The following is a 19453-nucleotide window of genomic DNA, read 5'->3' as shown; positions in this document are numbered from 1 at the left end:
CTTAGTAAAGAAAACCACATGGGAGAAAACTTTACTAAGGGAAAAAGAGTGTGATGTCCATGGTTAGAGAACATGAGATCAAGAGTGAGATAGATCCACAAGTCCTAATTTGCCATGTATGAAGTTGCAAACTTTGAGACTTGCGGCTTTGGTGAAGATATCTGCCAATTGATCTTCACTTCTTGTATAACACGGTAGTGTGACTCCTTCGATGATCTTCTCTCGGACTTTATGACAATCGACTTCAATATGCTTGGTTCTCTCATGAAACACCGAATTTGAGGCTATGTATATTGCTGCCTTGTTGTCACAATGCATGGTGATAGGCATGTGTTGTTCAATGCCAAGATCTTTAAGAAGAGCTTTAAGCCAAGTGAGTTCGTTGGTGAGCTTTCTCATTGCTCTATACTCCGATTCTGCACTCGAACATGAGACCACCTTCTGTTTCTTTGTCTTCCAAGTTGCAAGGTTACCTCCAATGAACGTACAATAACCAGTTGTAGATCTTCTATCTCCTCTATCACCCGCATAGTCCGCATCGCAATATCCCACTATCTCGGTGCTTGAGTTCTTTCCCATCCATATGCCTTGTCCGGAGCTGCCTTTGAGATACCTTAGTATTCTCTCCACCATGTTCCAATGATACACCATCGGGACTTTCATGTGTTGACTAACCTGATTTACAGCAAAACAAATGTCAGGTCTTGTGTTTGTCAAATAGATCAACTTACCTACAAGTTTGCGATAGAGAGGTGCATCGCCAAACTTCTCATCTTCTTTCTCCCCCTTTCGATTGACCTTGTAGCCATCTTCAAGTGGAGTGCGAGCCGGTTTAGCGTCCATAAAACCTGTCTCATTCAACAAGTCAAGAGTGTATTTGCGTTGTGATAGAAAGAGTCCAGTCGACACACTTCAATTCCTAGGAAGTATTTGAGTTCACCAAGATCTTTAATATCAAAACAAGATTTAAGAAAAGTCTTGGTAGAGTCTATACCGTCTTTGTTGTCTCCGGTGATGATAAGATCATCAACATAGATGAGAACAACGACAATACCTTGAGGACTTTGTAATGTAAACAAAGTGTGATCGGACTCGGACTTCTTGAATCCATGATCTTTAAGAGTTCGGCTGAGCTTGTGGTACCATGCACGTGGAGATTGTTTAAGACCATAGATAGCTTTGCGTAGTCTCAACACTTTATCACATGGAATGGTATCTTCTAGACCGGGTGGAGGCGTCATATACACATCATCTTCAAGTTCGCCTTGGAGAAATGCATTCTTGACATCCATTTGCCATAGTCCACATGATAAATTTGTTGCTAAGGCAAGAACCACTCTCACCGTGTGTAGCTTAGCCACCGGAGCAAAAGTCTCCATGTAGTCGGAGCCATATGTTTGCGTGAACCCCCGAGCCACCAAGCGAGTTTTATATCTCTCGATATCTCCATTACTCTTATACTTGATTGTGAATACCCGCCTTGTCATTATGCCACGTGATTTCATCACATGTCACTTCTCTAACAACTGCCGCCTTATCATTATGCCACGTAGCTTAAGTCTAAAATTATGCACTTTTACCTTCTTTTTTTACTAATTTACAGATGAAATCTTTATCTAATAAATCACAAGTTACTTTTCTCTAAAAACTGCAGCCTTATCATTATACCATGTGTCTTAAGTCTAAAATTATACATTTTCACCTTTTTCACTAATTTAAGGATTAAAATAAAAATAAAACAAAAAATTAATTGACTTTTTCAACAACGGTTTTTTTACTTCAATTTTAATGTTCGTGATTTTGAGTATGTTGTTACTTTGAAAGTTACTTTGAAGGTGATCATATTACTCATCGACTTAAGTTAATCCAAAGGTGAGCAATCAACCCTACTTTAGCAAATCCCAGTTTATTCCTTTTTTATCAATTAATTATTATAGCCCTCTTTAATCTTCTTTGTGGGGATTCAAAAATAGAGGAACATACATGTTGTGGCCTTGAATGGGAACTCCAAGCAATGAGAGTTGCAACATATTGCAAGCCGAGTATGTTAGCAAAGCTACATATTTGATCGAAACTACCAAAATTTCGAATTCGGCACAAAAATCTTACTCTACTTGAAGGTAATCTTTCACAAAATTTGTTCATATAATCATTGTTCTTGGTTAAAATGTTACACAATCTTCTTAATATGTCTTCTTTTGTGTCTTTAGTATTGCTGAAATAACAAAATTATTCTCACAAGTAAAATACATCGTTGGAAATTAGTGTCAAGGTATGTGTCTTTTTTATTTAGACCTTTGAGCATGAACGAACTAATTTTTTCACACATACAGCTTCATCGATTTCTTTACAATTATGACTCTACTTCAGTATTGGTAATCCTCTCACTTTTTTTATTAATCAATCTAAGATTCTGTAACAATTTTAATTTGTTTGAAAAGCCACGAAGTGATCAATATGTTTTGTTTAAACACTTCCGTTTCGGATTCATGTCTAGTTTTATAAATCTATGCTCTTGATGCTAGTCCCAACTAGGAAGATCGATTGGTTCTGGAGCTGATACCCTGGTTTGGAATGCACCATGGATCTCTCTCTCATCATCCGTAACCCCAATGGGTCCTCCTACTCAAGAGACACAACTCATGACTGTTAAGGACTTAATATGTCCTATTTCCAAGTCTTGGAATAGAGAAAAGATTGCAACTTACCTCCCTCAATACCAATCAGAGATCTTTCAGTTCAGACCAAGTAGGTTTGTTGCTAGGGATAAATTTATCTGGCTTCCCACGAAATCTGGTGATTATAGCACCAAAACAGGCTACTACGCAGCTAAGACTTTGCGGAATCTTCATACACAAGTTCCACCTCAACCTGTGACCTCAATTGGAACTCAGAGATATGGAAAAAGAAATGCTCCCCGAAAATTAAGTTTCTCTTATTGAAAGTATTGAAGAATGCTTTACCCCTAGGTGCCAACTTGAAAGCTCGAGGCATCAACCCTACAACTGCTTGCCCACATTGTAGTGCAGAGGAATCAGGTCTTCATCTGTTTTTCCTTTGTCTATTTGCTGCACAGATCTGGGAGCAAGCCCCATTCAAAAATACCCTTTCGACCTTCACTTTTACCAATCTTCAGATGGGTTTTGAAGCGGCTAAACATCTGATTTGCTTACCACTGGTGGAAATTGGCTCAAACCCTCTTTTCCCCTGGATTATTTGGACAATCTGGACCTGCAGAAACAAGAAAATATTTGAGTAGAAACATCTATCTAGTCGGGATGTCATATCTCAAGCAATTTCGGCTGCAAAAGAATGGTTATTGGCTCAGCCTTTACCTCAGGGACACCAGACTCTGCTTTCAAGACCAATTGTGCCGGAATTTGAATCGGATGCAATCTTGTGTTTCACAGATGCAGCGTGGCGAGAGGATTCACATGATGCGGGATTGGGATGGATTTTTGTAGATAACTCAAATCACTCTGAGATCCAGGATCACGCAGTGGCGAGAGAGGTATCTTCCCCTTTAATGGCGAAGGCGATCGCTCTCTTCTCTGCCATCCAACAGGCGTCAAATCGAGGATTCAAAAAACTTGTTGTAGCTTCTGACTCGCAGCAGCTTGTCGAAGCAATCGTGGGGGAGCTTCATCCAAAGGAGCTTCAAGGGATTCTACATGACATCCTTTTTATCTCTCTCAGTTTCGCTGATATTAGCTTTCATTTTGTCAAGAGAGAAAACAATCGTAAGGCAGATGCAGCTGCTAAAGCTGCTTTACTCGCAATCAATTCTGTACCGGTTTAACATTTAATGAAAACCAGAATTTTCGACAAAAAAAAAAATGCTCTTGATGCTCTGTTTTCTTTACTTATATTCTAAAATAAACATTTCTAATTATTACATGGTAAAAATGTGACTACAAAACATCGAAGGTACATTGAAACATATATTCACTTGATGTTTTTCTTCTACCTTGAGAGGATTCCAACTCTAAGTACACTTCAGGACTTAGACAATCACCACATCAACAAATTGTATACAAGAATTACTCTTTCATTGGGAAATAAAAACAAAGCATGATATGGTGGGAAAAAAAACTGTATATAAAGACTTTGCGGAAAAACTGTATTGAAGAAGACTTGAACTCTGCAAAAGGGAGAGATATTATCGTATTGTGCATAAGGAACCAACCGAATTGTGTTTATAATGCTAATTTATTAAGACCATTATGGTCAAATATAAACAGTGTCGATAACTTAATATGTTTCAATGCTCATATTAATAAAAACATAAAAAAAAAAACAATCTCAAATAACAATTAACTGTATTGAGTAAACAATATAATTTTTAATTAAAGAAACACTAGTAGTCAATAATACTCTTTCTTCCCACGTGTTGAAATATCCAAATATTAGTTGTTCATATAGTAATATTTTTTATAAAGAAAAGACCTAAACCAAAATCGAAATCAAAATCGTATTGAAGCAAAAATTCTGAGTTTACTAAAAAAAAACTCCGGTTTATTAAAAATTCTGGTTTAGATTTTTTTTTTTTTCTAATTTTGTCATGACTTTGTAAGATTTTTTTTTTTTGCTTAATTGCTTTGTTCCTACGAGCAATAACCCAGTACCCAGCAGCAACCACAACCTCTTCTTCTTCTTCAATATCTCCCTCAAATAACAGATTCCATTACCGCTGCATAAATATCTCTTCAGTAAAGAAACATCATTGATTCAATTCCCAGAAACATCAACCTCTCACCTGTTTCCAATTTGTCGGCAACAACAACAAATTTCTATTCTGGGTTCTGTGAATTTCGTAGGGAGAGAAATAGAGATAGAGAGAGAGAGAGCTTCTGGGTATTTTTTAATGGAGAAGGAGATCTTGTTGTTGCTATTGGTCATCATGTTTTTAACCGTTGCCGACGTCGACGCCGTTAGGGTTCCGTTTTGTGCTACGAAATCTGCTAAAGATTCAATCTTTGGGCTTCGAGATCAGACTTGTTCTGTTTCTGGTGTTGAATCAGACGAGCGTCCTCGTTTTGTTGCTGTCACCGAGGTAATTTAAATTAGAGCTCGGATTTCAATTTCTAGGGTTTCTGCTTGATAAAGAATCTATCTTTCGTTTCTTATGAATGTCATCAAATGTTGGTGAAGGGTGATGAGCGTTGGTTGCAAATAGCATTGGATATGATTCATAAGAACAAGTGTGATTATGTGGCTTTGCTTTTCTATGCATCATGGTGTCCATTCTCAAGGTCATTTAGACCGAGTTTCGATGTTATCTCTTCTCTCTATTCCTCCATTCCTCATTTTGCCATTAAGGAATCATCCATTAAGCCTAGGTGATAATCTTTAAACTGGTCTCAAACGAATTCCTTTTGGTTCTGTTTTGGTGATGATCTTTTGGTTATTTGTTGTGCTGCAGCACCCTTTCCAAGTATGGAGTTCATGGGTTTCCCACTCTCTTACTTTTGAATTCGACAATGCGGGCACGATACCGAGGAACCCGAATGCTTGATTCTCTTGTTGCTTTCTACAGTGATGTTACCGGTAAGGCTTCATATATCTAGTCTTCTGTTCTGTATTTACCCTGATGTGGATAGTGTTTTTGTAGTGAGGTTAGGCATTTAGTAGATACTAAAGAGTTGGTTTTGTGTGATGGTAGTAGTTGTTTATGATCAATAGCTCAACTAGTGGAACTAACAAGGAATGTTATGAGATTGTAGGCATTGAGACATTGGATAAAACTTCTCTCGAGAGAAGCGTATCAGTTCCTCATCTCGGTAACGAAAACAACACAGAGCCAGAAAACTGTCCATTCACGTGGGCAAGATCGCCTGAGAATATGCTTCGACAAGAGACCTATCTAGCTCTTGCCATTGTATTCGTCCTGTTGAGATTGCTTCACTTGATATATCCTACACTCGTCGTGTTTATGAAGTTCACTTGGAGACGGATTGCTCAGAACATGAGACTAGAAAGCCTGCTAGAACATACCGTCGGGTTTCTAAGCCGAGCTGTACAATTATGCATGCATAGAAGAAGCAATCTGCAGGGAGGGGCTATGAACGCTAGAGCATGGGCCTCTAAGTCTTTGGCCACTGTCTCAATTGGGGATTCAAGCTCATCAAACAGAAGAAGTTCATCTTCTCAGTGACTTCATAATTCTATAATTTTAGCAAATATGGTCACAGCTAAAATGTGTTTGGCTGTATCATGTTTCTGTTACAGCTTTTCAGGTTAAAGTTTTACCCTTTGTCCTGTATAATCAGCAGTGTTCCTCTAGACCAACAACTTTGGAGAGGGCTTAATTCATAGCTGAACATTTTGTAGTAGAAGTGTATATGTCATCAGATGGCAAAATTATAAAAGTCAAATTCATATTTTTTTGTCAATATTATATCAGAATTGGTCTATTGCTTATCTTGTTTTCTCAAGAAACTTCACATCTCACATTGCATAATCAAGGCAATTTTACAAAATACATGAGTCAAAGACATGCACCAATCTGTTTGGTTAAGTCTCTAAGGCCAAATCTTCCTCTAATCATTAAGCTCTACAACTGCTACATCATTCTTAAGGATCTGCATTTCACATAATACCAAATCTTAGTCAAAGCTGAAAATAGATGATTAAAATCAACAAAGAAGAAGTATGTTCTTTATGTAGTACCTGTGAAATGTAATCTTTTACTTTCTCGCTAACTTGAGGATCTAGCGCTCTCTCTGCAAGATCGTAAAACAAAGTACTACCCTCAGGGCCACTTACTTTCTCCTTCTGCAAGAACCTGTAAAAAGGACGAAACCTTTTGAGAAGAACTATGAAAACCACCTCAGTCGTTTATTCCTTGCAGAGTTATGCACAAGGTTAACGAAAGGTCTCACCTTTGTTGGACTAATGTCTCCAGGGTCTGCTTGTTGTTCCCAAACACAGGATTATGCTCATCATTTTCATGCAATCCCATTCGCTTCAAATGATGCCAAAGGGTTTCTAAGGATGTTGAGAAACATATAGATGCAAGAAAAAAGACGTCAACAAACAAATTCTTAAATCAAGTGTGTGACTATCATATACTCTTGATTTCACTCTAAAAACTAATTCATCATAGAGACTTTAGGATCTGAAACAAATCTACATAATGTACTTTTGACTTCCACTCTACAACTTTGCTCTCTAACTATGATTCCCAGAACTGTGAGAACACTACATCGAAACCAAAAAAGATCGTAAGAGATCGAATTAATGTACTTTTGACTTCCACTCTACAACTTTGCTATCTAACTACAACTTTAGGTTCTTAAACAAATCTATATAATGTACTTTTGACTTCCACTTTACAACTTTGCTCTCTAACTATGATTCCCAGAACTATGAGAACACTACACCGAAACCAAAAAAGATCGTACGAGATCGAATTAATGTACTTTTGACTTCCACTCTACAACTTTAGGTTCTTAAACAAATCTATATTATGTACTTGTGACTACCACTCTACAACTTTGCTCTCTAACTATGATTCCCAGAATTGTGAGAACACTACACCGAAACCAAAAAAGATCGTAAGAGATCGAATTAATGTACTTTTGACTTCTACTCTACAACTTTGCTCTCTAACTACAACTTTAGGTTCTTAAACAAATCTCTATAATGTACTTTTGACTTCCACTCTACCACTTTGCATAGAACATTACATCGAAACCATAAAAAAGATCGTCGTAAGAGACCGAGTAACAGCATACCTTCAGGGATTTTACCACCTGCAAGCTGCACAATGGCAAGAACCACAAACGTAAAGCCAGTCACAGGACTCGTGGTTTCATCCACAACATGTTTCTTAAACACTTCCAACGGCAATTCACTAACAAGCACATACGATTTCGAGTCAACAGAACCTAAAAATTGAACGAAAACAAACATTTAGCTATATCGCCGAGACGCGGTGCAGCCGCTTCTTAATAAACAAATGCCAAAATCTTACTCTGTGACTGAGGAAGCCTAGATTGACCAGTAGAAGAAGAACGAGCACGTTGAAGTTCTTTCAAATCATAACCAAAGACATTAGAGAGCTTCTTCTTCGCTTCGTTAATCACGTGTGTAGCGAGATTTCGTTGACGATAGTTCTTAGTAACAATCTGAGTCAAATCTTCTCTTTTAATTGGAGTTCCTGAGCTTTGGTGAAACTTGAACAGTATGAATCTAATCACCTCTGAAACTAACTTATCCGTTTCCTGCATTCAAATCAAACTCAAAAATCAATCTCAATACCAAATCATATTCGGAAATCAAAATTCCGATAAATTCCCAAAATTGAATCTGTTACCTCTTTGGATATATCGAATTGAGAGAGAGAATCTTCTTCGTCGGCCATTCTGAAATCAAATTCGCGTCAAATTAAACACATGAATCGATGAATTTCAATGTTTTAGAGAGATTTTTACCTGGAAGAAATTGGGAAGGAGAGACGATTAAAAGCTTCGTAAACCCTAATTTCATGGTATTATCAATTGGCGGGAGAAACGAGACAGTCTCTGGTTCATTGAGACGGTTTTAAGAGTGGGTACAAGTGTTATTCGACTCCGTATTTCGGTTTAGATTCGGTTTGGTTTTTGTGTTATAGATTTTTTGGTTTATATAAATAATGGTATCAAACTAAAATAGATAATTTGGTTGAATTTTGATTTTGATTTTGTTAAATCCTTATTTCAACGAAATTTTGATTTAAGATCTGACTATTATTCTTCAGTTTGGTTTAAATTTTGTTCGGTTTTTTATATATATTCCATTTATTCTTTGGAGATTAATGACTTTTTTTTGTCAACAATTAATGGTTTTTTTGTTCCACGAAAAATAAATGTTCTATTTTTTTAATGCATTCATTATTATTTTAGAAATTGTAAATTCCAAAAAAAAATATGTGAAAATATTTAAATATTATGAATTGTTATTAGTTAGTGTAGAAAATAATATATGCATAATTAAACATTAATAACTTTTTTAACAGACATATGTGATTTTTTTTTTAAAAAAAATCATTGTATAAGGTACAAAGGAAAATTATATTAAAAACAATTCATTGAAAGTGTGGTTCCGTTTTTGGATTGAATAATTCGGTTCAGATCAGATCGGTTTATCCGGATTGAACCCCTAGTTATTATTATAACCAATGAAAAAACAAAGAAGCATGGGGCACACCAAACATCTAAATCCAACGGTTGAGATTCGTTGTTATCACTATTTGAGGCTCTCCACTATCTAGAGACTTAATCTCAGCCGTTGATTTGCTTCTCCTGTCTTAAACCAAACCGCCAAAATTCTTTTTATATCGTGACAGCAGTTTTTGATCAGAACAAAAGTCTCAATTCGAGAGAGAAGAGAGAAAGGAGAAGCTATGGAGAACGAGAGAGCGAAGCAAGTGTACTTGGCGAAACTCAACGAGCAAGCTGAGAGATACGATGGTAAACAAAAGACCGTACTTGTTTCTTTTATGTTTGAAATTTCTAAGTAATCTCTTAAAACTCTGTTAGATCTGTCCTTTCATACTTTTGTCTGAAAATGTATTGACTGTAAAAAATGGTTACTTAGAAATCAAGTAAATAAAGAGTTTGTGAACGACTTTGGATTATTGGAATCTCTATATAGTTTTTCTTTGTTTCCTTGCGTAAAATCGGAGATTATTCGATTATTATTTACGCGATGAAAAAGGTTTAAAATGTAAATTTCTTGATATACCTCATAGTTTGGTAACTAAAAAAATGGGATTGTTGTACTTTATGATATAAGTCAAATTCAAAAAATTTACTTTTGTTTTATTTGGAGTTGATTTGATGAGTAATATGCTTTATTGTGTTGTTCTTGTAAATAGAGATGGTTGAAGCAATGAAGAAAGTTGCAGCTCTTGATGTAGAGCTCACCATTGAAGAGAGGAATCTTTTATCTGTTGGTTACAAAAATGTGATTGGTGCTAGGAGAGCATCGTGGAGGATCCTTTCTTCGATCGAGCAGAAAGAAGAATCGAAAGGAAACGAACAAAATGCCAAGAGGATTAAGGATTACAGGACAAAAGTTGAAGAAGAACTCTCCAAGATTTGTTACGATATTTTGGCTGTCATCGATAAGCATCTTGTCCCATTCGCAACTTCGGGAGAATCCACCGTCTTCTACTACAAAATGTTAGTCTCATTCTTGAATTAAAAACTTAAAATCAAAACAAGAAAGTATATGACACACACTTGAATTGGTTTTTGATTATTTTGTTTGTTGTTGTTAGGAAAGGAGATTATTTCAGATACTTGGCTGAATTTAAGTCCGGTGCTGATCGCGAGGAAGCTGCGGACCTATCACTCAAGGCGTATGAAGTATGTTTGTCATATTTTCTCTTGATCAATTAGCTGAATAGCTAGGAAAGAAAGCTGATATTTCTGTTTAAATATAGGCTGCAACGAGTTCTGCTAGCACGGAATTGTCTACAACACATCCAATAAGACTCGGCTTGGCTCTCAACTTTTCTGTCTTCTACTACGAGATCTTGAATTCTCCGGAAAGGTATTGTCCGTTAAGAGCAAGTAACCTATCAGGCTAAACTACATCCAAGTTATAAACATGTTTTGAAAATTTCTTGAATCCCTTAGAGCATGTCATTTGGCAAAGCGAGCGTTTGATGAAGCAATCGCTGAGCTTGACAGTCTTAACGAAGATTCATACAAGGACAGCACACTTATCATGCAACTTCTCAGAGATAACCTCACTTTATGGACCTCTGATCTAGAGGAAGGAGGTAAGTAATTAAACAATACACGAGACACAACATCTCTTTAAAACTTTATAATAGTACTTTGTATTAAATGAATGCTTTATTATATACTTTTTCTTTTGTCTTGCAGGTGAACAATCTAAAGGCCATAATCAACAAGATGAGGTAAACAAAATCTAAAAGCAAAGCTTTACACTTTCCTAATATCTTTCTTCTTTTTTCATGAAATGTTATGCATGACATAACCTTTTGTAGAACTAATGAAGTGGAGAACTTAGTTACGGAGCCATACATTCATTTGGCACCGAGCGGTTTCAACTTCTCTTCTTGCGAACGATTGCTTTAAACCATCATTTGTTACCCTCTTTTTCTTTTGGATTTATGTTTTTTTTTTTTTAATCGAAATGAAAACTTATGTGTCGTCCTATTGTCTTGACCGATTGCTTTAAACCGGCACGAGTGCGTAAATAGTAATATAACAAAAGAAAAGAAAAGAAATATCCTAACCGGGGAGGAGACGGGACGTGAGATAACACCTTTGGTTTCATGAAACGAGGGCATGAAGAAGTTTGTTTCTAGAAATTTAACTTACATACATACCATCCAAAAATAAGTTGCATACATTCAATATTGACGAAGATACTGTTACTGGTTTGTATGAAACCAGGGCATAAGAAATTCTAACATCTCTCAGGAGTGTGTGCATCCCTCTACAATGGAGGAAACACATTTTTAGTCTGTTCCTAGAAACTTACACACATACCGTCCAAAAAATGAAGAGTCTCCGCTAGGTGCTTGAATATAGTTCAGGAAAAGCCTAAATTGCAACATAATCTAAATTTATAGTTTTAGTCATTTTGCTTACATAAGTTTTTAATATAAAAAAAAAAACTAGTTAACAACCCGCATTATGTGCGAAATAAAAGGATTATTAATTAATTTTAGTTTATTGCTAATATTGAAGTTGTTCTATATATGTTTATCAAATTTTCTTACATATATATTAATATTTATGTTTATCATGATTTATAATATATGTCTTGATATATTAATCGATACACAAAATATAAGGTGATCCATTTTGTATAGGTTTGTATCTTTTAATTGCATATTTTATTTGTATTGTTGTTTTAATTAATTGAGTAAAATAAAAACATAAATTAATTGAAAAAATAATCATAAGTACAACAAATTACAAAATTTATAAATATTCTAATAAATGTTGGGTGTTTAATTAAATGGATTGAGGTTTGCTTTTCTGTCCATGGTCGTCCCATGTACTGCAGGAGGTTTGTTAGTCAGACGAGGCCAAGAAACGCCAATGCCTAAGTTTGACTGAAACCCTTTTGTTGTATCAACGAAAGGGTTTCTTGAATAACTTTCGTTGTTGTTTTTAATTTCGTGAATAAAGGGAGTGAACTAGCCTCTCATGTGGTATGTAATCACCTATTTTATCTCATTTCAAAGATATTTCAATGTTGTTGACAAAAACTATGTTGAAGTAATCTGTTTTGTTTTAAGTGGTTGAAATAAAAATTAAATGGATTGAGGAGCTATCTGAGAATGACACGTTAACATGATATTTTTATTAATCATACATAGAGATAAGGTTATTTTTTAAAAGTACTTCCCATTAATATATAGGGGATTGCATAACAAATACAAATAGTTACTAGATATATAGTTTGTAAATAATAATTGTTTTAATTAATTAAAATTACTATTTACACATTATGTGCGGAACAAAAGGATTATTAACATAATTGTGTTATAGGAATTTGAGACGAGACAAATTAATCTGACCTATTACATAACAAATACAAATAACATAATTAGATCAAATTTTGTTTATACTTTTTTCCATTTTTGCTAAAATTTTGCCTTTTCTTTTCTTATGTTTTCAGTTTTTTTTTTTGTTATTCGAGAAAGTTAAATATCTATATATACAATTAAGCTAACCACTTACATTAAATTTAATACTAGAGAAAAGTTTGGCGGCTAATTTTCAAATATCTAAATTTTTTATGAAACAAAAATTATCAACCTTATTATTTTCGACATTTTATTTTAATTAGAAAAAAACTTGAAATGTGGATACTAGTGCCTATCCTAGGAGCACTCGTCATTCTCTCTATATCCCCATGCACATTCACCTACTACTACATTTGGAAACGAAAACCACATAATGGAAGAAACACAAATCATGAAACAGGAGAGAATATGTCCATATTAAGCGTTGATGGCAAATTCAAATACCAAGATATCATCGAATCCACAAACGAATTCGATCCATGGCAATCTAAGCTTTGGCTCTTACCTTCTTAAGTCGTAATACATCGTAGAGTTGTTATCTCCACATCAGAAATCCGGTTTAGCTAGAGAAAGAGAACATAAAGAAACAAATCTATGAGGTTGTAAAATCTCGAAGTACCTTGAGGCTTTTAAAGGTTGATTAGTGTTTTGCCTCGGTTTGCGTAGCTAAAAACCGCTTGATTAATTTCTTAATGTTCTTAGTACTTGTTGATAATAAGAAAAACAACTCAAGGTTTGTTATTACTTTAAGAGATAGATAAGAAACAAAGTATTCTGTTATGGTTTCTGACCTCCACATACACTATGAAAATTACATCTTCTTTGATAAAATCATCTTCCTTAAGAAAATTCAATGCTAGTAAAATAGATTATCCTCTTCCTTCGATTGATGGTTTGATTGGACACATCCACAATGAATTTCTTGGAGCATGGGATCACTACACCATTCAAGCAAGAGAAGAATATCTCAGTATGAAGTGTTATTTTTTCAAAAGAAAGGATCTAGAAAAACACTATGAGAGGATGTCAAAAAGATTCTACACCTTGCGACACTAGAAAAGTTATGCAAGTTTTTCAAGCACCTGCAAGAGGAAGGAAAACTATTAGGAAGAGCGTGTGATCGCCCATAACTCTCTATAAAATGCAAAGAGAGGAAGTGTGGATGTTCAACAAGTTATCGGAAAGAAAAAAGATTCAAGAAAAAATGGCAGAAGAAGTATCCTCATCTGTCCGACAAAAAGAAGTGGAAATTCTTCAGGAAAAAGTCACAAAGAGTTTCAAGTAATCAGACAGATGTTACATCTGCAAGAAGAAAGGCCACTATGCAAAACAATGCCCGAATAAGAAGAAAAGAGATAATCTTCTTAGATACTTAGCCAAGATCAAAGATATTGATGACTCCGACATTGAATCAATCTTTTCCCTTGATGATGAACCAACCGATGATACAGTTCTAGCAATGGGTATCGAACAAAAAGAAGACTCTTCGGATGAATCAAGCACTAAAGAAGAAGAAGATGCATATGATCAATTCATGTTATTTGACCTCTACACATTTCATGCTTACAAAGTCGAAAGAAGAATTGGCGTACATATCCCAACCATCACCAAACGCCAAAATCTACATCTTTCCCAACAAATATGACAAGCCCATCAAATTCAAAGCTTATCTCGACATTGGAGCAGCATCATCTATAATCAAACCAGACATACTTGCAGCTTCTCACTGGAATTCCTGTTCAGTAGCTTTCAAGGCGGCAAATGGCCAGATCTTCCACATCTCCTTAATCACCAAGCCCATCTACATCCAACTCTTTCCAGGATACATGATCAAAGCAAAGTATATAGGTCTGAACTCCCTGGAAAAGATTTCATACTTGGAGTTGATGTCCTTCATAGCCTTAAGAAAGTATCTTGGAATCCAAAAAGACTTAAGCACAAGAACCAACTGCTACCATGGACTAATGTCTCCCATCTCTACCCCATGGAATATGAAATTCTATCAAAGACGAGATTATCAAGGCTTCTTGTGCTACTTCACATTCAGAGTTCCTCACCAAATTTTCATCACCTTTATGAAAGAATCCGGACTTTTTCATATCATTACCCTTCAAGAAGAATGAGGATGTCATCCAACAAAAGCAAGCCTTCCAGGAATGAATCCAAACCACTATAATCTTGCTCTCGAAGAAGTCGACCAACTCCAAAGAGAAGACCTCATTGAGAAGACCACCTCCCCATGGGCATGTGAAACCTTCTATGTTAACAAAAGAGCTGAACAAGTACGAGGAAAACTGAGGTTAGTTATCAACTACCATCCGCTCAACCATTTCCTTGCAGACAACAAGTTTCCTCTACCAAAGCGAGAATTTCTATTCCATCTAAAAACCTCTCAAATTAATTACAAACTCTAACAATCGAGAATGGGAAAAATGTCAAAAAAAGCACGAACTTTCAAATTTGGGAAGAAAAAACATAAACTTTCAAAATGCCATTAAAATCGTAAAGTTTTGTTTGACTTTTGATTAAATAGTCAAGTTTCGTTGACTTTGCCATTTCGGGCATCTCGTTAAGTTTCCGTTAACAAAAAAATCACAGAATTAACACTCCGTTACCATTTTCTGTTAAAAGTGAAACGACGTCGTTTTGAAATTCTAAATAAAAGAAAAAAGTAAACCCACAAGGATTCGAACCTATGGTCTTTTGCCTTTCAAAGAATCATTAAACCACTGAGCCACGAGAACATATTAACAAAATGAAAAACACATATATATATAAGATATAAATATACAATTAATTAAAAATAACCAAACAAAGATCTATATTAATGCATTTAATTTAAATTATTCTTTCTTAAATTATATAAAAAAAGAAACATATGAAATAGAGAAAATGAAATATATTGCCTAAATAAATGGTTTCTTATATTGTTTCCATCTAATTATGAACATCACATTTAATTATTTGAAGATGGAATGATTATATTTTATGTTTATCTTATATATATATATATATATATATATTACAAGTTAATTTATCGAATAGATATGTTTTTATAATTAAAAATATTTATAAAATTAAATTGAATAAAATTCTATGTGCATGTATAAATTAATCCTATATTTATTTGAGAAGGATTGTATAAATTTTAGCCTATTTTCTAATTTCATAAGTTTCAATTTTTTTCATAAAATAAAATGAAGAAAAAATAAATTTTCAGATAAAAATTCAATGCATTTAGAAGAAATCTCTATATGTAAAATTAAAAATATGATATTTCGAAATGTATATTTATGGTATGTATATTTAATATTTGTACATATTTGGTTATTTTTAATTAATTGCATACGTATATGTTATATAGATCCGTTTGCAATCTGTACTAGAATAATATCGTGGCCCCAATGGTTGAGTGCATCTGAGGAAAACAATACGTATCTGGATCGACGTCGTTATTTTATTTTAGATTTTCGTGGACTCACAATCGTTATTTTATTTTAGATTTTCAAACGACGTCGTTTCGTCTGTAACAGAACATATTAAACGGAAAATTAACGCTGTATTTTTTTTGTTAACGGAAACTTAACGACATGTCTAAAATGGCGAAGTCAACGAAACTTTACTATTTTATTAAAAGTCAAACAAAACTTTACGATTTTAGTGGCATTTTTGAAGTTCATGTTTTGTTCATCCCAAATTTGAAAGTTTATGTTTTTTTGACATTTTTCCCGTTCTATATTTCACAAGTTATTTTTAATTAGTTTTGTGTATATATATAAATATTTCAGTTTACAATAATATCAAAACGTTATCGTAGCATATTTGGTTGAGCGCTTGTAATAATTCTGGAGAGTCATGAGTTTGATTCCTTCTTGGCACATATTGTGTAATATATTTTCATTTTGAAACGACATCGTTTCGCTTCTAACGGAAAATGTTAACGAAAAGTTAACTCCGTTGTTTTGTTGTTAACGAAAACTTAACGACATGTCCAAAATAGCAAAGTCAACGAAACTTAATTATTTTATCAAAAGTCAAACGAAACTTTATGATTTTAGTGGCATTTCGAAAGTTCACGTTTTTTTATCCCAAATTTGAAAGTTCATGATTTTTTTGAGAATGCTAATTAATGATTTCAAGAGTTTTCTTTAATTGAGAATGACGTCGTTTAGCAAATGAATGGATACATAACATGTCTGATTACTCTCTTAAACCAGTTAACAATATTTAAATCATATTGAAAACAAGAGGACAAAGCCAGAGCGACTCTGCTTTTAAGACACGGCAAAAAAGTCAACCAACGAACCCAATAACAAGGAAAGAGATTTGTTTTTCATTTCTAATGGAAAAAAAACAGCAAAAATTGAAGTCTACTCGTCGTAGTAGTCGTCGTCTTCCACTAATTCCGTGGTTTTTTTATCGAAGACTTTTGAATAAAGTACATTTGCAGAGTCTGTCAATAACCCTTTCTTCACGGTATTGCTCTCAAGCCGCGTACTGGTAGGCTCCAAAATTATCCCTTCTTTATGGTTTTTGGAACCTGGGTTCTCCGATTTTGAGGTAATCCTTATGTGGGTTCTTTCTGATTTCGTGTTTTGTTTTATTAAAAGGACTTCTATGTTTTTTTGGGGGTTTCTGAAAAGTTCGGTTTTTGCAGGTTGTTGAAATCTTTGAGTAGATTTTTGTGGAACATCTGACTCTCATGGCGAAGTTATGTTGCTTCGGTTCTTCAGACTACGATGTATGTAATCTCAAATCTTGTCTTTTTTTTCTTTTCTCTTGGGCCAATAAGTGGTTAAGATGGTACTATGTCTTGTTGAGTTTGAGAGATGTCTTAAACATTTTGTGTCTAATGTTGAACAATTATGAGATATGAATTTGTCTTTGTTGGTTGGTGTAGCTTGTGGTTGGGAGGGCATCGACTAGTTCTGGAAAAGGGAGAAATAACGACGGCGAGATTAAATTCGGTTACAGCTTAGTGAAAGGGAAAGCTAATCATCCAATGGAGGATTATCATGTGTCTAAATTCGTGAAAATAGACGGTAACGAGCTCGGTTTGTTTGCAATCTACGATGGTCATTTGGGTGAACGTGTTCCTGCTTATCTACAGAAGCATTTGTTCTCCAATATCCTCAAAGAGGTGTGTAGAAATTTTCACTATTATATAGGCTCTTCACTGCATCTACTGGCTCGTGTTTGAAACGGTGTGTGTGTGTGTTCAGGAGCAGTTTAGGTATGATCCTCAGAGATCAATAATTGCTGCCTATGAGAAGACAGACCAAGCCATTCTGTCACATTCTTCTGACTTAGGCCGTGGTGGCTCAACGGCTGTAACCGCTATTCTGATGAATGGACGGCGTTTATGGGTGGCAAATGTGGGTGATTCTCGGGCGGTTCTATCTCAAGGAGGTCAGGCAATACAGATGACTATTGATCATGAGCCGCACACTGAAAGGTTGAGCATCGAGGGTAAAGGAGGCTTTGTATCCAACATGCCAGGTTAGTCTTCTCCTTCACTCGTTTTTGAAAACCGTCTTTCCTAATCGTTTTATAAAGATGTTTGATTTATTGCAAATCAGGATTTCGCGGTCCTACAGATAATACCAAAACGTATCAAATTCAGATAAAAGTTATCCCAACACATGTTTTATGTTCTGTTTTTTTTTTGCAGGAGATGTCCCTCGGGTTAACGGGCAGCTAGCGGTTTCTCGTGCTTTTGGAGACAAAAGCCTCAAAACACATCTACGGTCAGATCCTGACGTTAAAGATTCATCGATCGATGATCACACAGATGTTCTTGTTCTTGCTAGTGACGGTCTATGGAAGGTAAACAATGATGTTTGTGATTTGTGAAGGAACTGGTTGGCGTTTTTGGATTAAAACGGTTTTGATGTGTAAATGTGTAGGTGATGGCTAACCAAGAGGCGATTGATATTGCGAGAAGAATCAAAGATCCATTGAAAGCAGCGAAAGAACTAACAACCGAAGCGCTTAGAAGAGACAGTAAAGATGATATTTCTTGCATTGTCGTCAGATTAAGGTGATGAAAGATCTTTTGAAACCCACCAAGGAAAAAAGATGGAACAACTAGAAATGGAAGAAACCAAATAAATAAGTTTGATTTTGAAGAGTAGAAGATATTTTTACTTGTGTTTTTTTACCTCCGGTGTAGAATGGTTGATTGGTTTGCGCAATGTTTGGTAATTTGATTGGATTTTTTTTTTTGTGGTTTGTGTAAGTGAAAATGAATCATATCAGATTTGGTGTATAAAACCATGAGAAGATTACTCTCAAGTGGGTGGGGAGTGTATATAAAAAGCTGTGTGCTTCTTCTGATCTATGTTATTAAACAGTTCTCTATTTTCGTTGTTTTTTTTTTCGTTTACAATGTTTGTTTTTTTCCGATAATATACTCGCTCATATATTTTAATCAACCGAAAAAAAATTCAATAGAAATTAAACAATTTATAAAAACTATTTGTGATTCTTCATTGGTAAATAAACTGTGTTTATCTTAAAAAAAACATAGTTGAAAAATTTATTAACAACCAAAACATATTTCGAATACATCGACAACCAAAAATATTCAATATAAATTAATTAATTTGTAAAAACTATTTGTGATTCTCCATTGGTAAAAACTACTCGCCCATACATTACACAATTAGATATTAGAATAATTTACATATTTTTAGAGTAAATACTTGAATCTCTTAAAGTGTATCGTATTATAGACATCAAATGAAATTTATTAAGCGAAGGGTCAAAATGTAAAAAGTATTAATATAACTAAGTTAATAAATTAAACATATGTGTTTTGATAGAAAAACAAGATAATATCAACATTTAACTTACGATCGCCTCTATATGTTGTTCAATTTTATCTTGCATTAA

General features: G+C 34.6%; 4 protein-coding genes, 1 long non-coding RNA gene and 2 pseudogenes across 19 annotated transcripts; 4 read left to right on the top strand and 3 right to left on the bottom strand.

The window, feature by feature from the left end:
- Positions 1 to 66: 66 nt before the first annotated feature.
- Positions 67 to 1502, bottom strand: AT1G34904 (annotated as a pseudogene; the record flags this gene model as incomplete). Its single annotated transcript has 1 exon — positions 67 to 1502.
- Positions 1503 to 2083: 581 nt separating this feature from the next.
- On the bottom strand, positions 2084 to 3833 carry AT1G34844. Of its 3 annotated transcripts, NR_139831.1 has the most exons (4): positions 3336 to 3818; positions 2964 to 3231; positions 2709 to 2871; positions 2084 to 2622 (listed from the first exon to the last, which is right to left on the bottom strand). It is a non-coding gene; the product is annotated as an other RNA (long non-coding RNA). The 3 variants fall into 3 exon arrangements; NR_139829.1 differs by having other exon boundaries at positions 2193 to 2622; positions 2709 to 3231; positions 3336 to 3833; NR_139830.1 differs by having other exon boundaries at positions 2193 to 3231; positions 3336 to 3833.
- Positions 2613 to 3799, top strand: AT1G34842 (annotated as a pseudogene; the record flags this gene model as incomplete). The annotated part of the gene is made up of 1 exon: positions 2613 to 3799.
- A 649-nt stretch (positions 3834 to 4482) lies between the features above and the next one.
- Positions 4483 to 6418, top strand: APRL4 (APR-like 4). 2 transcript variants are annotated; one of them, NM_103198.3, is made up of 4 exons: positions 4483 to 5053; positions 5152 to 5339; positions 5423 to 5547; positions 5724 to 6418. In NM_103198.3, exons 1-4 carry the CDS (start codon positions 4865 to 4867, stop codon positions 6152 to 6154), a joined length of 933 nt encoding a protein of 310 aa, NP_564452.1. In that variant the 5' UTR covers positions 4483 to 4864; the 3' UTR covers positions 6155 to 6418. The 2 variants fall into 2 exon arrangements, with proteins under 2 accessions (NP_564452.1, NP_001117412.1); NM_001123940.1 differs by having other exon boundaries at positions 4606 to 5053; positions 5152 to 5252.
- AT1G34770 (melanoma-associated antigen G1-like protein) lies at positions 6372 to 8584 on the bottom strand. 6 transcript variants are annotated; one of them, NM_001333122.1, is made up of 7 exons: positions 8436 to 8509; positions 8318 to 8349; positions 7976 to 8225; positions 7737 to 7889; positions 6882 to 6987; positions 6670 to 6784; positions 6372 to 6581 (listed from the first exon to the last, which is right to left on the bottom strand). In NM_001333122.1, the coding sequence occupies exons 1-7, from the start codon at positions 8488 to 8490 to the stop codon at positions 6540 to 6542; spliced, it is 753 nt and encodes a 250-aa protein (NP_001321419.1). In that variant the 5' UTR covers positions 8491 to 8509; the 3' UTR covers positions 6372 to 6539. The 6 variants fall into 6 exon arrangements, with proteins under 6 accessions (NP_001321419.1, NP_849747.2, NP_001321421.1 ...); NM_179416.4 differs by having other exon boundaries at positions 6375 to 6581; positions 8318 to 8366; positions 8436 to 8584; NM_001333121.1 differs by having other exon boundaries at positions 6375 to 6581; positions 8318 to 8561.
- A 656-nt stretch (positions 8585 to 9240) lies between these two features.
- GRF11 (general regulatory factor 11) lies at positions 9241 to 11267 on the top strand. Of its 2 annotated transcripts, NM_001084180.2 has the most exons (7): positions 9241 to 9452; positions 9860 to 10166; positions 10265 to 10352; positions 10430 to 10539; positions 10626 to 10771; positions 10878 to 10912; positions 11003 to 11267. In NM_001084180.2, the coding sequence occupies exons 1-7, from the start codon at positions 9386 to 9388 to the stop codon at positions 11006 to 11008; spliced, it is 759 nt and encodes a 252-aa protein (NP_001077649.1). In that variant the 5' UTR covers positions 9241 to 9385; the 3' UTR covers positions 11009 to 11267. The 2 variants fall into 2 exon arrangements, with proteins under 2 accessions (NP_001077649.1, NP_564451.2); NM_103196.4 differs by having other exon boundaries at positions 10878 to 11267.
- A 5525-nt stretch (positions 11268 to 16792) lies between these two features.
- AT1G34750 (Protein phosphatase 2C family protein) lies at positions 16793 to 18989 on the top strand. 4 transcript variants are annotated; one of them, NM_001333118.1, is made up of 6 exons: positions 16793 to 17059; positions 17217 to 17300; positions 17460 to 17699; positions 17782 to 18058; positions 18231 to 18385; positions 18466 to 18989. In NM_001333118.1, the coding sequence occupies exons 2-6, from the start codon at positions 17262 to 17264 to the stop codon at positions 18601 to 18603; spliced, it is 849 nt and encodes a 282-aa protein (NP_001321553.1). In that variant the 5' UTR covers positions 16793 to 17059; positions 17217 to 17261; the 3' UTR covers positions 18604 to 18989. The 4 variants fall into 4 exon arrangements, with proteins under 4 accessions (NP_001321553.1, NP_174731.1, NP_001321554.1 ...); NM_103195.4 differs by having other exon boundaries at positions 16793 to 17119; NM_001333117.1 differs by having other exon boundaries at positions 16793 to 17300.
- Positions 18990 to 19453: the final 464 nt, after the last annotated feature.

The sequence above is a fragment of the Arabidopsis thaliana genome, assembly GCF_000001735.4.
Source record: "Arabidopsis thaliana chromosome 1 sequence".
Classification (NCBI taxonomy): domain Eukaryota; kingdom Viridiplantae; phylum Streptophyta; class Magnoliopsida; order Brassicales; family Brassicaceae; genus Arabidopsis; species Arabidopsis thaliana.
This window is presented reverse-complemented; position numbering and strand designations above follow the sequence as displayed.

Coding starts and splice junctions, on each gene's coding strand:
- APRL4 (NM_103198.3), top strand. CDS start 4,865: ATGGAGAAGGAGATCTTGTTGTTGCTATTGGTCATCATGTTTTTAACC. Junction 5,054..5,151: donor GTTTTGTTGCTGTCACCGAG/GTAATTTAAATT, acceptor ATGTTGGTGAAG/GGTGATGAGCGTTGGTTGCA. Junction 5,340..5,422: donor GAATCATCCATTAAGCCTAG/GTGATAATCTTT, acceptor GTTGTGCTGCAG/CACCCTTTCCAAGTATGGAG.
- AT1G34770 (NM_001333122.1), bottom strand. CDS start 8,490: ATGAAATTAGGGTTTACGAAGCTTTTAATCGTCTCTCCTTCCCAATTT. Junction 6,785..6,881: donor GAGACATTAGTCCAACAAAG/GTGAGACCTTTC, acceptor TCCTTTTTACAG/GTTCTTGCAGAAGGAGAAAG. Junction 6,582..6,669: donor TAAAAGATTACATTTCACAG/GTACTACATAAA, acceptor TGTGAAATGCAG/ATCCTTAAGAATGATGTAGC.
- GRF11 (NM_103196.4), top strand. CDS start 9,386: ATGGAGAACGAGAGAGCGAAGCAAGTGTACTTGGCGAAACTCAACGAG. Junction 10,353..10,429: donor TATCACTCAAGGCGTATGAA/GTATGTTTGTCA, acceptor GTTTAAATATAG/GCTGCAACGAGTTCTGCTAG. Junction 10,540..10,625: donor ATCTTGAATTCTCCGGAAAG/GTATTGTCCGTT, acceptor TGAATCCCTTAG/AGCATGTCATTTGGCAAAGC.
- AT1G34750 (NM_001333118.1), top strand. CDS start 17,262: ATGGCGAAGTTATGTTGCTTCGGTTCTTCAGACTACGAT. Junction 17,301..17,459: donor TCGGTTCTTCAGACTACGAT/GTATGTAATCTC, acceptor TGGTTGGTGTAG/CTTGTGGTTGGGAGGGCATC. Junction 18,386..18,465: donor CTAGTGACGGTCTATGGAAG/GTAAACAATGAT, acceptor GTAAATGTGTAG/GTGATGGCTAACCAAGAGGC.